Genomic DNA, 12,142 nt, shown 5'->3' with positions numbered 1-12,142 from the left:
ACTGATCTTCATATACAACAAACAAAAAAAAAATTTAGATTTTTGGATGTCTTAATAAATTTGCTAAACACCCATGTAATTATATTGTTCCAGAACTTTTATTTACTTTACACAGTAAATGATGGACAAATACTTTTCTCAAGGCGGTATGATTTATCACACAGGAAATAGACACTGATGCATAAGTGTCACCATTGACATACCTTTCAACCTCGGCATGTTTAGCACTTTTGTTGAGAAGCAAATTATCCCAGCAAAAGGTGAGACAAATTTCAATGTTAATGTTTGACTGATAAAAAAAAAAATGTTGTTAAGTTGAAGTCGGATGTCTTACCTTGTACTGGCCATTTTGCACAAAAGCTTATTTAAGGGTAGGCATACTAACAGGGTAAAAACACAAAAAAAAGCTACCACCGATGAAATGCTATCAAATATTTTCTAACTCCAGGGATGTATACCTTGCCAAAAATCACTATGAGAATTATTCCCCCCAGATGGTACTGACCAACCCTACTGGCTCATGGACTGAAAGACACATGCTCATCTGCACACATTTTAACTTGTATGTGTGAGCAAAGATTTTAGAAAACACTTTTCAAGGTCGACGAAAAAACAACTCACCTCCATGTCCATCGTACACCGCAAAGAGGGAAGTCTGTTCATCGAGCTCAGGCAAGCAATTATGAGCGTCCTGATGGGGAAGCAACGGGCATAATTAATGCGACTTCCTTTCACGAGAAGTGTTTGCAGTCTCAAGCAAAAGTTTGGTATTCCAGGAAAAAAATATCAACACCTTCACCTTCACCATAGTCCCACATCTTCCAGATCCAAAGAATAAGTTGAACGATCAAAAACAATACGAAGATGAATTTACTACGACAGTTGCAACTACAATGGTACTCGGTAGAGCGCATACCTCCGCCAGGCTGAACAGTCTACATTTTGTATCCCACTGATAAGCCGCATCTGGATCTGGAACTGAAGCAAGATCGAATCGGCTTGTTCTTGTCACCTACCAAACTCATCCACCAAGTTTTGTCACAATCCATCATGTTGTACTGGATATTGTTTTGGCCCAATCTCTCAATGGTGAAGAATCACGTAAAAAATTAAATAATTCCAGTATCTGGATCCACATCCAGATCCTCACCGAAATTGAATCAATTTGTCTGTCTGTCTCTCTGTCTCTCTCTGTCTCTCTCTGTCTCTCTCTCTCTCTCTCACACACACACACACACACACACACACACACACACACACACACACACACACACACACACACACACACACACACACACACACACACCAAATTTCGTCCGAATTTGACCATAACTTTTTGAGATATCCTGCTCACAGACAGTCAGACATAAACAAAAACATAACCTCCATCCACCTTCGGAGATGGAGATAAAAACAATCGCAGAGTTTAGGTAAAGCATACTCCAATATAAATGTCCATTTTGAGTAAAATGAATGATTTTGGGAAAGAGAAGCTCGAGTTTACAAGTAAACAAATCAAGAAGGCTCAACTAAAGGAAGAAGCACATCATTCGCATCCACATCCCATTCACTGAAGTCTATTTTAACAAATGTTAAAATAATCACTCCAGTGATACAGAGTACTGAACCTACCACGAATACTGTATTCAATCGATACGTTTAATACCTTTACTTTGTTCATTTATTGGAAGGTTTATCTTGTAACCTACCGGTCAGGTCTCATGACAGAGCACGTCGTACATGCAAGACAAGGCCATCAAGAGAGGCATCACTGTACTTTTATATGAGTCATAAGGCCATGAAGAAACATAATTTGTACCTTGAAACAAATAGCAGACATGAGACAGACAAATCAACACAGCCATGTGGAATTTTGCAATTTGTTGGCTGGCGGGACGAGCAATTGGTTCACTCGATCTGTCTGTCGGTTTGACAGACATCGGTCCATGATTGAGCAACGATACGATCTCAATGGAATGCTATATTTTGAACATGAATGGGAAAATGAACTTGCATGTTTACAGTACTTTGGCTCTGAATTTGTCCCGATCATGCTTGAGCAGAGAGAGTGAGATATTTCGTTAACTATTTTTGCTTGTCTGACAGTGAAACAAAATTGGAAATCATTCCAAACAAGAAATGTACTGTTTTTAGGAACGTCATAAAGGACAAAAACAACAGGAATGAATAATCATGCAATGTGTTAAATAAGATGGTGTAAAAGACGCTGCATCAACGGCAGTAAACTTCTGAAAAAAAAAAGTTATTTTTCTCCAACCTTGAAAATCCTCATTACCCTTGCTGAAGGAGAGGGTATTGCATTTGGGTCTGTTTGTTTGTATGAACAAAACTTTCGTGTTTTTCTCCGCTACCGCTTGTCGGATTGAGCCAAAATTTTTACAATTTGTGCGACATATGTGGAATGTTTTAATGATAATTATGACATTGTAGGCCATGTTGTGTGGCAGCCATGTTGGAAAAACGGAAAAACTTTGGACCTCTGTGTCTCTGAAACCGTCAGGACAGGTCAGGAATGGGAGCATGCGTTACAGCAGCGCATCGCTGCGTCCACTTTCCGCTGGTACTCCAGGAGCCTCCGTCTCGCCAACCCCAAAGCAGATGCCTGGCCCATCCCCATCTCTTTGAGATGCCGATCAAACTGCTGCAACCACGAGGCACGTGGTCGGCTGATTGGCCTCATCGACTCAGAAGGCCGCCTCGCTGAGAGAATCTGGTGAGCAGGATCAGCGTCAGGAAAATGAGCCACATGTCCATACAGCCGCAGCTAATGCTCACATGCTATGCAGGAAATATATCTCATTTGAATCTCTCTCAGGAACCGCTCGTTGGACACAAAGTTCGACCAGCAATAGCCTAGGTAGCAAGAGCAATAGCCACGAATATAACTGTCAAGATAACTGAATCTCTCCATGACCTCAACATCCTCACCACAAACAGGTACAGACAGGATAGCAGCATCCAAGATGTCATTGAAAGCCTGAATCTTAGTTTTGACCGAGGAAACCCGTAATCCCAGCGGCGCCAACGTCTCATTCAGCACCTCGAGGACCCGCAAAAGGATATCCAGAGTCTCTGCAAAGATGACTGCATCATCTGCAAAATCAAGGTCAGAGATAGTGACATTTCCAAACGATGTACCGCAGGCTTGATCTCTCCGAGATCGTCCAAAGAATCCTGTCCATACAAGCGCTGAAAAGTGTGGGGGCCAGTACGCCCCCTCTAATGAACTCCAGTCACAACTGGAAATAAGTTGGAGATGGCATCACCACATTACACAGCACTCTCAGTACCAGAGTATAGTTCAGACATAAGATTTATCAGTTTTGGTGGCACCCCACGAAGACCAATAATCCTCCAGACGGCATCCCGATTCACTGAATTGCAGTGATCAACATAGGCTGCAAGCAGCCCCTGCAGAAACTCGTCTGCATGAGGTGAGGACCCGAAGGGCAAGGATTCTGTCTATCGTTGACCTGTTTGGTATAAAGCCTGACTGCTCTGGGTGCTGGTGCTCAAGCAGATGGTGGCGAACCCTATCAAGAATTATCCGAGCAAGGACCTTGCCTGACACTGAGAGAAATGTCACCCGTCGGTAGTTGTTGCAATACTGGCGAGAGACCTTCCCTTTCCAGTGAGGGATAACAAGGCCCCTTTTTTCAGTCAGTTGGGATGATGCCTGTATTCCTGGCAGAGCACAGAACTCCATGCAATGACATGAGTACAGCATTTCCACCAGCCTTGAGAAGTTCAGCATGGATTCCACAGATCCCAGGAGCTTCACCCCATTTCAACCGGTTCATCGCATTCTGTGTTTCTACAAATGAAGGTGGATCACAGTTGATTGGAGGGTCAGCAATAGGGATAGTTGCACCCCTGACATCCAACTCAATAACTGCTGGATCATCCTGGTACAGCCACTCAAAATAACCGGCCAAGCGGGCCTTCACTTCGGACTCCTCTGTCAAAAACCCACCACCCTCCTCTCTAACTGCAGTACAGAGGGACAGGCTTGGAGGAATGCAATGCACAACTTCCCCTGTAAGCAGGACAGGTGATGCTCCACCCCCTCACAGATTCCTTGCACATGGGCCTCCATGTCCACCCTCACCGCACGTACAGTTTTACGCCTCAACTCCCTGAACAGCTCAGCTTGGCTATCAAGCCTGGCCCTGCAACTCCGGTCAATGGTATCCAGTGTCCCTTGAGCGACAAAATTCTTATTCGCCCGACAGTGCATTTCAAGACATCCACCAGCAACATCAAGGACGGTGGTCTTGAAGGCACTCCACAACTCTTCAGGATTACCCAAAGCACCCAAACCCTCCAATCCCCTCTCACAGCCTGTTCGCAAACTCCTCAGCTACCCTTTCGTCCTTGAGCTTGCCAACATCCAGCCGAGGCTGGAATGGTACCATTCTCCTGGATTTAAGCTGCAAGTTCAGAGTTGCTACCACAAGCCTGTTGTCGGTATTGAGGAACTGAGTACTCCAGTAGACCCTGCAGTTCTGGATCATCCTCCAGCAACCATCAACGAGCACATGGTCAATCTCCTTTGTCACACCACCAGCGTTGGAATACCAAGTCCAGCGATGAGCCTGTGGGCTCTGAATCCATGAACCAGCCACCCTAAATCCAGGACTTCTTCAACGTAAAGGAATTTTGTGCTATTCTGGTTCAAAGTTCCAGACCCATGGGGACCAACACACGTCTCATAACCATCCCTCTCAGTTACAGTCGATGAATTGAAATCCCCCAAGAGGAGAAGAGTATCTCGCCTGGGGCACTGATCAACCACAGACTCCCAGCATGGCATAAAATGCATCCTTCACGGTGAGATCGCTCGCCTCAGTCTGAGCAGAGACAGAGACCAGGGAAATGACACCGAAGGAGCGACGAATCCTTTGTCTCATAATACTCATTGACCGGTGTTACCTCAATGATCATTGGAGTCAGCTTATTGGACATAGCTACAGCAACTCCTTAGGCATGGTAACCATCAGAGCGACAAGACCAATAGTAGGTGTAACCACCCACCATTATCTCACCACTATCTTGTCTCCGAACCTCAGAGAGTGCTGCAATACAGATGTTCAAACGCTTGAGCTCAAATGATGAGAGAAACAGGTGATCATCCTCTCTTTGGGATCGGACATTCCAGGCACCCACCGGAAAGGACCGCCTCAGGTTAACCAAAGAAGACCACCATCTGGTGGATGAACCCTTAGCACCATCCTGACACACACTATCACAATCTGCCCCGGGAAGGTTACCCCGTGGTTTTCCTCCCATCATCAAAGAGTGGGTTCCCGAAGGCTTTGCCCCAATCCCGTCATACGGTAAGCTGCCCTGCGGAGGGCAGCTGGACAGAAGGTATTCCCACAGAATGGGTTTTCAATTTTCTTTGCAGTTTGTATTGTTGTGTTTTGCAGATTGAAGGGTTTTACGGTGGTTGGAGAGAAAATCCTGCCACCAAACTCCGAATAAAAAGTAACCCAACTGCAGGAGGACATCCGCAGACACAGTTGGGCAATAGATATGGATGGCCGTTGTCTCACAAGGAGCTCCTCCACCCTTTCAAGTTTGATCACACCGACCACGTGCTTGAAACCTCACCAAGGAAAAAATAGAAACTTGGCACATAGCAAGTCCTCCTCATGGGGAACGAGTGATATTTTTACGACGTCATAATTGCATATATGGAACGCTACATCCGATCAGTATGAAAATTTGAGGGTCATCTCGGGACAAAATGGTCCACAATTTTTTTTTTTGATAACGTCATCGGTCACGTGATTCGGCAGCCATTTCGTTTTCATGTTTGTTTGTTTTTTTTAAACCTTCAAAAACCTTCTTCTCTGAAATGGCTGAACAGAGAGGCACATTTAAATTTTATAACTGTCTACATCTACAATGTCTACATTAAAATTTTATAACTGCAAAATTGTTTCATCATTCTTTAAGTAGACTTTTACTGCCCCCAGCCGCGCGATATCGAACTATTCGCTTCTTGTTTTATTTCAATTTAATCTGATTTTATACCAAACTTGAACACTGTAGAACGCAAATCTCGCACGCACTTCCAAACATCTCCAGTTTTGCAGCACTTGTACAAAATACTACGCCATTTTACAGACCATCTCGACCAATCAAATTTGCCGCTCGTGCTCTCAGTGTTGGGGAATGTTGAGATTCAGAGAAAAATCTTGGCTCGCAGAAAATATAGATCATGCTTGGAAACGCAAAGCAGAGTTTAAAAGACCCTTCCCACGTCCTTTTTCTCAAGACTGTGTGGGTAATGTGTTCTATGAACTCTCTAGTTTTACAGAGGGAAGAGAGAATTATCAACTTCAAATACCTTTTGGAACTTATCAGTTCATTCAGGTGGTTAACAACAAGGATTGGCAAGACGATAGCTCCCGCACTGCCTGGATATCGACACGATACACTCAAAGGATTTCCACCTCCTCGATGCAGGGTGAATAAAAGGTTAAACCTGTGGTAACGGCATAGTGAGCCATATGTTGAGAGATGGCAATGCCAAACAGGTAAATTTGTTCATTCAACTCAGATCTCATGCAATACATGCGATTGCTTCGCACTTGCAATCCTATTGCTCGCCTTGTTCCAATTCTGATGTCACACTCTGCAGCAGAGCATCGGTGCTGCCGAAGCAGTTTCTTGGAAAGGGTTATACCGGGTTTTTTTGTCATTGCCTTCCCAGGAATAGTTAGGGTAGGAATTTTTAATTTGTTCATGGTGCCAGATGTAGCTCGTTGAGTCTTTGTGAAGGACACTATGGGATCTTTAACATCCACCAACTAATGATGGTCGACAGTAAGCCCAGTTTAACGTCCATCCGAGGGTGGGCGCACACTCACGAATCACCCCAGCTGCGAAACACCGGGACGACAATTCATTGCTGGGTCAGGATTCGAACACAGGCTAACCTCTAGGCAATCTTGCCAGCCGTCTTCCTTGCATCGTGTTACATGAACCCACGTATTAACCATGTACGGAGGCGTATCGCATTGAACAAATGTTGCTACTTGATACGAGTTCATATTCCATTCAATTCATACCCACGTGACACGTCTATGTACTTCGCACTTCGACCATCATTCACTTGGCACTTTACATAGCATGACGACCAATAAATAAATAAATAAATAAATAATGTCTATTTCTTTATTTATTTATTAAGCACCTTTGACAACATCTCTGATAACAGCTTGTGTATTTTACGATTTATCCACGTTGTGTTTATTCACGTCACATCGACACTATATCCAATTGTCAAATCCCTGCCACAGGCTTGTTTGGTTTTATCTTATAAGTGTGTGTGTGTGTGTGTGTGTGTGTGTGTGTGTGTGTGTGTGTGTGTGTGTGTGTGTGTGTGTGTGTGTGTGTGTGTGTGTGTGTGTGTGTGTGTGTGTGTGTGTGTGTGTGTGTGTGTGTGTGTGTGTGTGTGTGTGTGTGTGTGTGTGTGTGTGTGTGTGTGTGTGTGGTCACCAGTCACGCCACAACCACTGGGCCAATTGTCACCAAACTTGGCACATGAAAATACAAGGAGATCCAACACAGGTGGAGGCCATTCAGCCCATCATGCCTGCACGAACACCAGACCAACCCATCTACACAAGATTCAAGGAAGAAAATGCAAAAAATAAATTCTGAAATTTCTTCTTATCTTTTTCTTTTAAGTTTTTGTATCCCCCCCCCTCCCCCAACCACAAGGGAGAGTGCATGAGCTTAGTTAAAAACATACATCAACCACACAGCACCCCTTGACGAGACCCTCACCAACAGGACCCCATACACTTGCACACAATCACCCATATATGTTCAACCTACTTAAAAGTCTTATCAACATCCCCGTACCCCTCTATCTCCATAACTTCCAGGTACCTATACCTTCCAGGTAAATTCCAATTTAAACTTATCCACTGTTTCTGCTGCCACTACCTTTCCAGGAGGACCATTCCATGCATTACCGACTCTGAGTGAAAGTCCCCTGCCTTACTACCATCTTAACTCTCCTCTTCTTCACCCTCATGCTATGGCCCCTGGTCCAATCACGATCTACTCTGTTGAATAATTCATCTTCACTTATTTTATCACTACCTTTCATTATCTTAAACATCTCCATCATATCTCCTCGTAATCACCTCCTTTCTCGTGAATAAAGCCCCGTCTCCTTCAGCTGCTCCTCGTAGCTGAGTCCAGCTCGGCCAGAAATCAATCAAGTAACCCTGTGCAGAACCCTCTCCATGGCATCTAAGTCCTTCCTGAGTTGTGATGACAAAAACTGCACACAATATTCTAGATATGGCCCTCACTAAATACCTGTACAATGTTAACACCACCTCTTTTGATGTACAATTGATCTCCATCCTTATACAGCCTAAAACCTTATTTCCTTTACCTACAGCTGCCTGGCCTGGTATCTATCACCACCCCCAGATCCTTCTCCTGTGTGGCACGCTCCAAAATTACCCCTTACATCCTGTAATCTCTATTTTCAATGTTCTTTCCCATCCCCGACACCTTACACTTGCTCAGGTAAAACTGCATCTACCAATCTTTTGTCCAATCGATACAAGTATCAATACTTTCTTGTATCTGTTCACCACCCCCTCTGCTATCCACCTCACCTCCAAGCTTTGTGTCATCTGTAAATTTGGAAAGCCTACTCTTTACCCCATCATCCAAATCGTTGATGTAAATATTGAATCGTAATGGTCTGACTACTGAACCCTGAGGTACCCCAATACTTACATCCTTCCACTCACAGCCACTCTTTGTTTCCTATCACTAAGCCAGTTTGCAATCCAAGTAACTACCTGACCAACCACTCCGCAAGCCCTCACTTTGGCTAACAACCTCCGATGTGGAACCTTATCAAATGCCTTCTTAAAGTCTAGATATACTATGTCCACTGCCTTTCCCTCATCCACCCAATCAGACACTGCTTCATAGAACTCCAAAAGATTTGTAAAACAGAAACTACCTTTGGTAAACCCATCCTGACTACCTTTAATTAGTTTGTTTTAATGGTTCCTCATCTTGTCCTTAATTAATGTCTCCAACACCTTCCCCACAACTGAAGTCAAACTAACAGGTCTATAGTTTCCCAATTCTTCTCTGGATCCTTTATTAAATAATGGTGTTACATTTACTACTCTCCGATCCTCCGGTACCAGTCCTGACTCCAGTGAACTATTGAAAATATCCGTTAATATCTCGCTTACCTGCTCAGCCACCTCTCAATACTCTCGGGTGTATATTATCTGGACCCGAAGCCTTATATACTCTTATATTACCAAGCTGTTCCTTTACTTCCTCCACTCTAAAGTGGATCTTCTGTATAAATAAATAAATAAATAAAAACCTTCTTCACCTCCTCGATCGATACTCTCAGCTATTGACAATTCTCCTGACTGTTCTTGTGTAAAAGTTGAAGCAAAATACCTGTTTAATAAGCCTGCCATCTTACTTTCATCACAAACCACTCTCCCGGTGATATTCCTCAATGGGCCCACACTGGTCCTAACCTGTTCTTTTCCCCAATATACTTAAAGAAATCCTTGTTATTGTGTTTAATATTCTTAGCCATGTCCTTCTCATACTCTCTTTTGGCTTGCCGAGTTGTTTTCTTCACTTCCCTCTGTTTACTCCGATAGTGATATCAATCTAACTCCAGTCCTGTTATTGTAAACCTAATAAATACCTTTTGCTTCTCCTCAATGGTGTTCCTTATCTCACTGCTCAACCACCCTGACCCTCTTTCTGTTTCCAGTTTTACACCACATTGAAATGTACTTAGTCTGCACTCTACACATTTGCTCCTTGAAGGTTTCCCATTTCTCTGATGATTGTCCTGTTGTTGGAGTCTCCCTATCTACATCACCCAACTCTCTCCTCATACCCTCAACGTTTGCCTTCCTGAAATCTAATAGCCTTACCCTCCTATCCTGAACTCAAACCCTTAACAGAATCTTTGCACACACAATGTTATGGTTACTTGCTCTGAAATGCTCCCCGACCTCCACCTCCTCCACCTCCTCCGCCATATTGGGATTGTTACTGTAAAGGAGGTCGAACACTGCACTCCCCCTCGTGGGCTTATCTACAAACCGGGTTAAAAAGCAATCCTGGACGAAAACTAGGGAATCCTCATCTACTTTGCCCTTTCCCTGTTCCTGGACCCAATCTATCCCTGGCAAGTTAAAATCCCCCATAATCAATACTCTTCCCTTACCACATGCCCTTTTGAATTCTTCATGCACTCCTCCTTCACACTCAGAGCCATATCAAAGCATCGCACCAGTAACTTACTATTTTTACAATCTCTAATCTACACCCAGGCAGAATCCTCTACATTAATTCCCTCCTTCATGTCACCCCTTTCTCTTGATGCAATGCTGTCCTTTACCCAGATTGCCACTCCTTCTATTCTCTCCTTCCTATCACACCGATATACCTTGTAGCCTTCTAATCCTGTCCTCCAGTTACTCTCCTCCTTAAACCATGTCTCACTCACTGCAACTACATCGTACTCCTCGCTATCTACTTTGGCTTCAAGCTCTTCCATCTTATTATTTAAACTCCTGGCATTGGAATAGAATATGTTTAACTTTTCCCAATTTGAAATTCTATTTCACTGCCTGGCCTTACTAATCACAATTACATCATCAGTTCCTTCCTCAATACCTTCTCCACCCTCCACTGATTAAAAAAAAAAGCCTGAATTCCTTCCTCAATTCCCACTGCAAACCTTGCTGCCCCCTTTTATATTTAAGATACAGCCATCATTCCAGAAACACTCCCTTTGTCCCCTAAATGATTCCCACTGCTTCTTAAATGTTAAACCTTCCTTCTGACACCATTCTTCCAGCCATTGGTTGACATCTATCGCTCTGCTCATAATTTCTATATTGTTTCCTAATCTTGGGAGAATCCCAGAAAACATGACCTCACAACCCTTTGTTTTCAGCCGCTTGCCCAATATCCTGGATCTATTTTTTTTAAAACCTCTGAGTAAACTTTCCCTTCATCATTCCCACCTTGGTGTACCACAACCAACTTCTTCCTACCATGACCTGATACAATATCGTTTATCCTTCCTTCAATGTCCCTAAGTCCCGCTCCTTCAAAACTACACTGAATTCTATGTCTACAATCCTTCCTGCAGAATGAAGAATCGACATATTTAATTATCTCATCACCCACAAAAACTGTCTCCCACACCTCATTTCAAGCAATTTATATTGCTGCACCCTCACCACTGCACCTCCACCACCGCCTGCACCCGCTGCAGCTCCACCACCGCATGCCCCCGCTGCAGCTCCACCACCGCCTGCCCCCGTTGCACCGTCAACCACCGCCTGCCCCCGTTGCACCGTCAACCACCGCCTGCCCCCGTTGCACCGTCAACCACCGCCTGCCCCCGTTGCACCGTCAACCACCGCCTGCCCCCGTTGCACCGTCAACCACCGCCTGCCCCCGTTGCACCGTCAACCACCGCCCGCCCCCCTTGCCCCGTCCACCACCGCCTGCCCCGTTGCACCGTCAACCACCGCCTGCCCCCGTTGCACCGTCAACCACCGCCTGCCCCGTTGCACCGTCAACCACCGCCTGCCCCCGTTGCACCGTCAACCACCGCCTGCCCCCGTTGCACCGTCAACCACCGCCTGCCCCCGTTGCACCGTCAACACCGCCTGCCCCCGTCAGCACCGTCAACACCGCCTGCCCCCGTCAGCACCGTCAACACCGCCTGCCCCCGTCAGCACCGTCAACACCGCCTGCCCCCGTCAGCACCGTCAACACCGCCTGCCCCCGTCAGCACCGTCAACACCGCCTGCCCCCGTCAGCACCGTCAACACCGCCTGCCCCCGTCAGCACCGTCAACACCGCCTGCCCCCGTCAGCACCGTCAACACCGCCTGCCCCGTCAGCACCGACAACACCGCCTGCCCCCGTCAGCACCGTCAACACCGCCTGCCCCCGTCAGCACCGTCAACACCGCCTGCCCCCGTCAGCACCGTCAACACCGCCTGCCCCCGTCAGCACCGTCAACACCGCCTGCCCCCGTCAGCACCGTCAACACCGCCTGCCCCCGTCAG

The 12,142-nt window shown here is 45.6% G+C and overlaps 1 protein-coding gene across 3 annotated transcripts in view; it reads right to left on the bottom strand.

The window, feature by feature from the left end:
- The window catches only part of PPM1G (protein phosphatase, Mg2+/Mn2+ dependent 1G), a 59,625-nt gene that overhangs the window by 35,572 nt on the left and 11,911 nt on the right, over positions 1-12,142 (bottom strand). For 2 of the 3 annotated variants that reach the window (XM_085880590.1, XM_085880592.1), the window contains exon 2: positions 622-691. In XM_085880590.1, the coding sequence (XP_085736716.1) occupies positions 622-691 (70 nt within the window). Of the gene's footprint in view, positions 1-621; positions 692-6,376; positions 6,456-12,142 lie in introns of those variants that run through there. The other variant, XM_085880593.1, reaches the window with a different exon arrangement.

This window comes from Eptatretus burgeri, chromosome 5 (genome assembly GCF_056783735.1).
Source record: "Eptatretus burgeri isolate ZD-2024b chromosome 5, Ebu_testis_v1, whole genome shotgun sequence".
Taxonomy (NCBI): domain Eukaryota; kingdom Metazoa; phylum Chordata; class Myxini; order Myxiniformes; family Myxinidae; genus Eptatretus; species Eptatretus burgeri.
The sequence above is the reverse complement of the archived record's forward strand: the minus strand, read 5'-3'. Positions and strand labels throughout refer to the sequence as shown.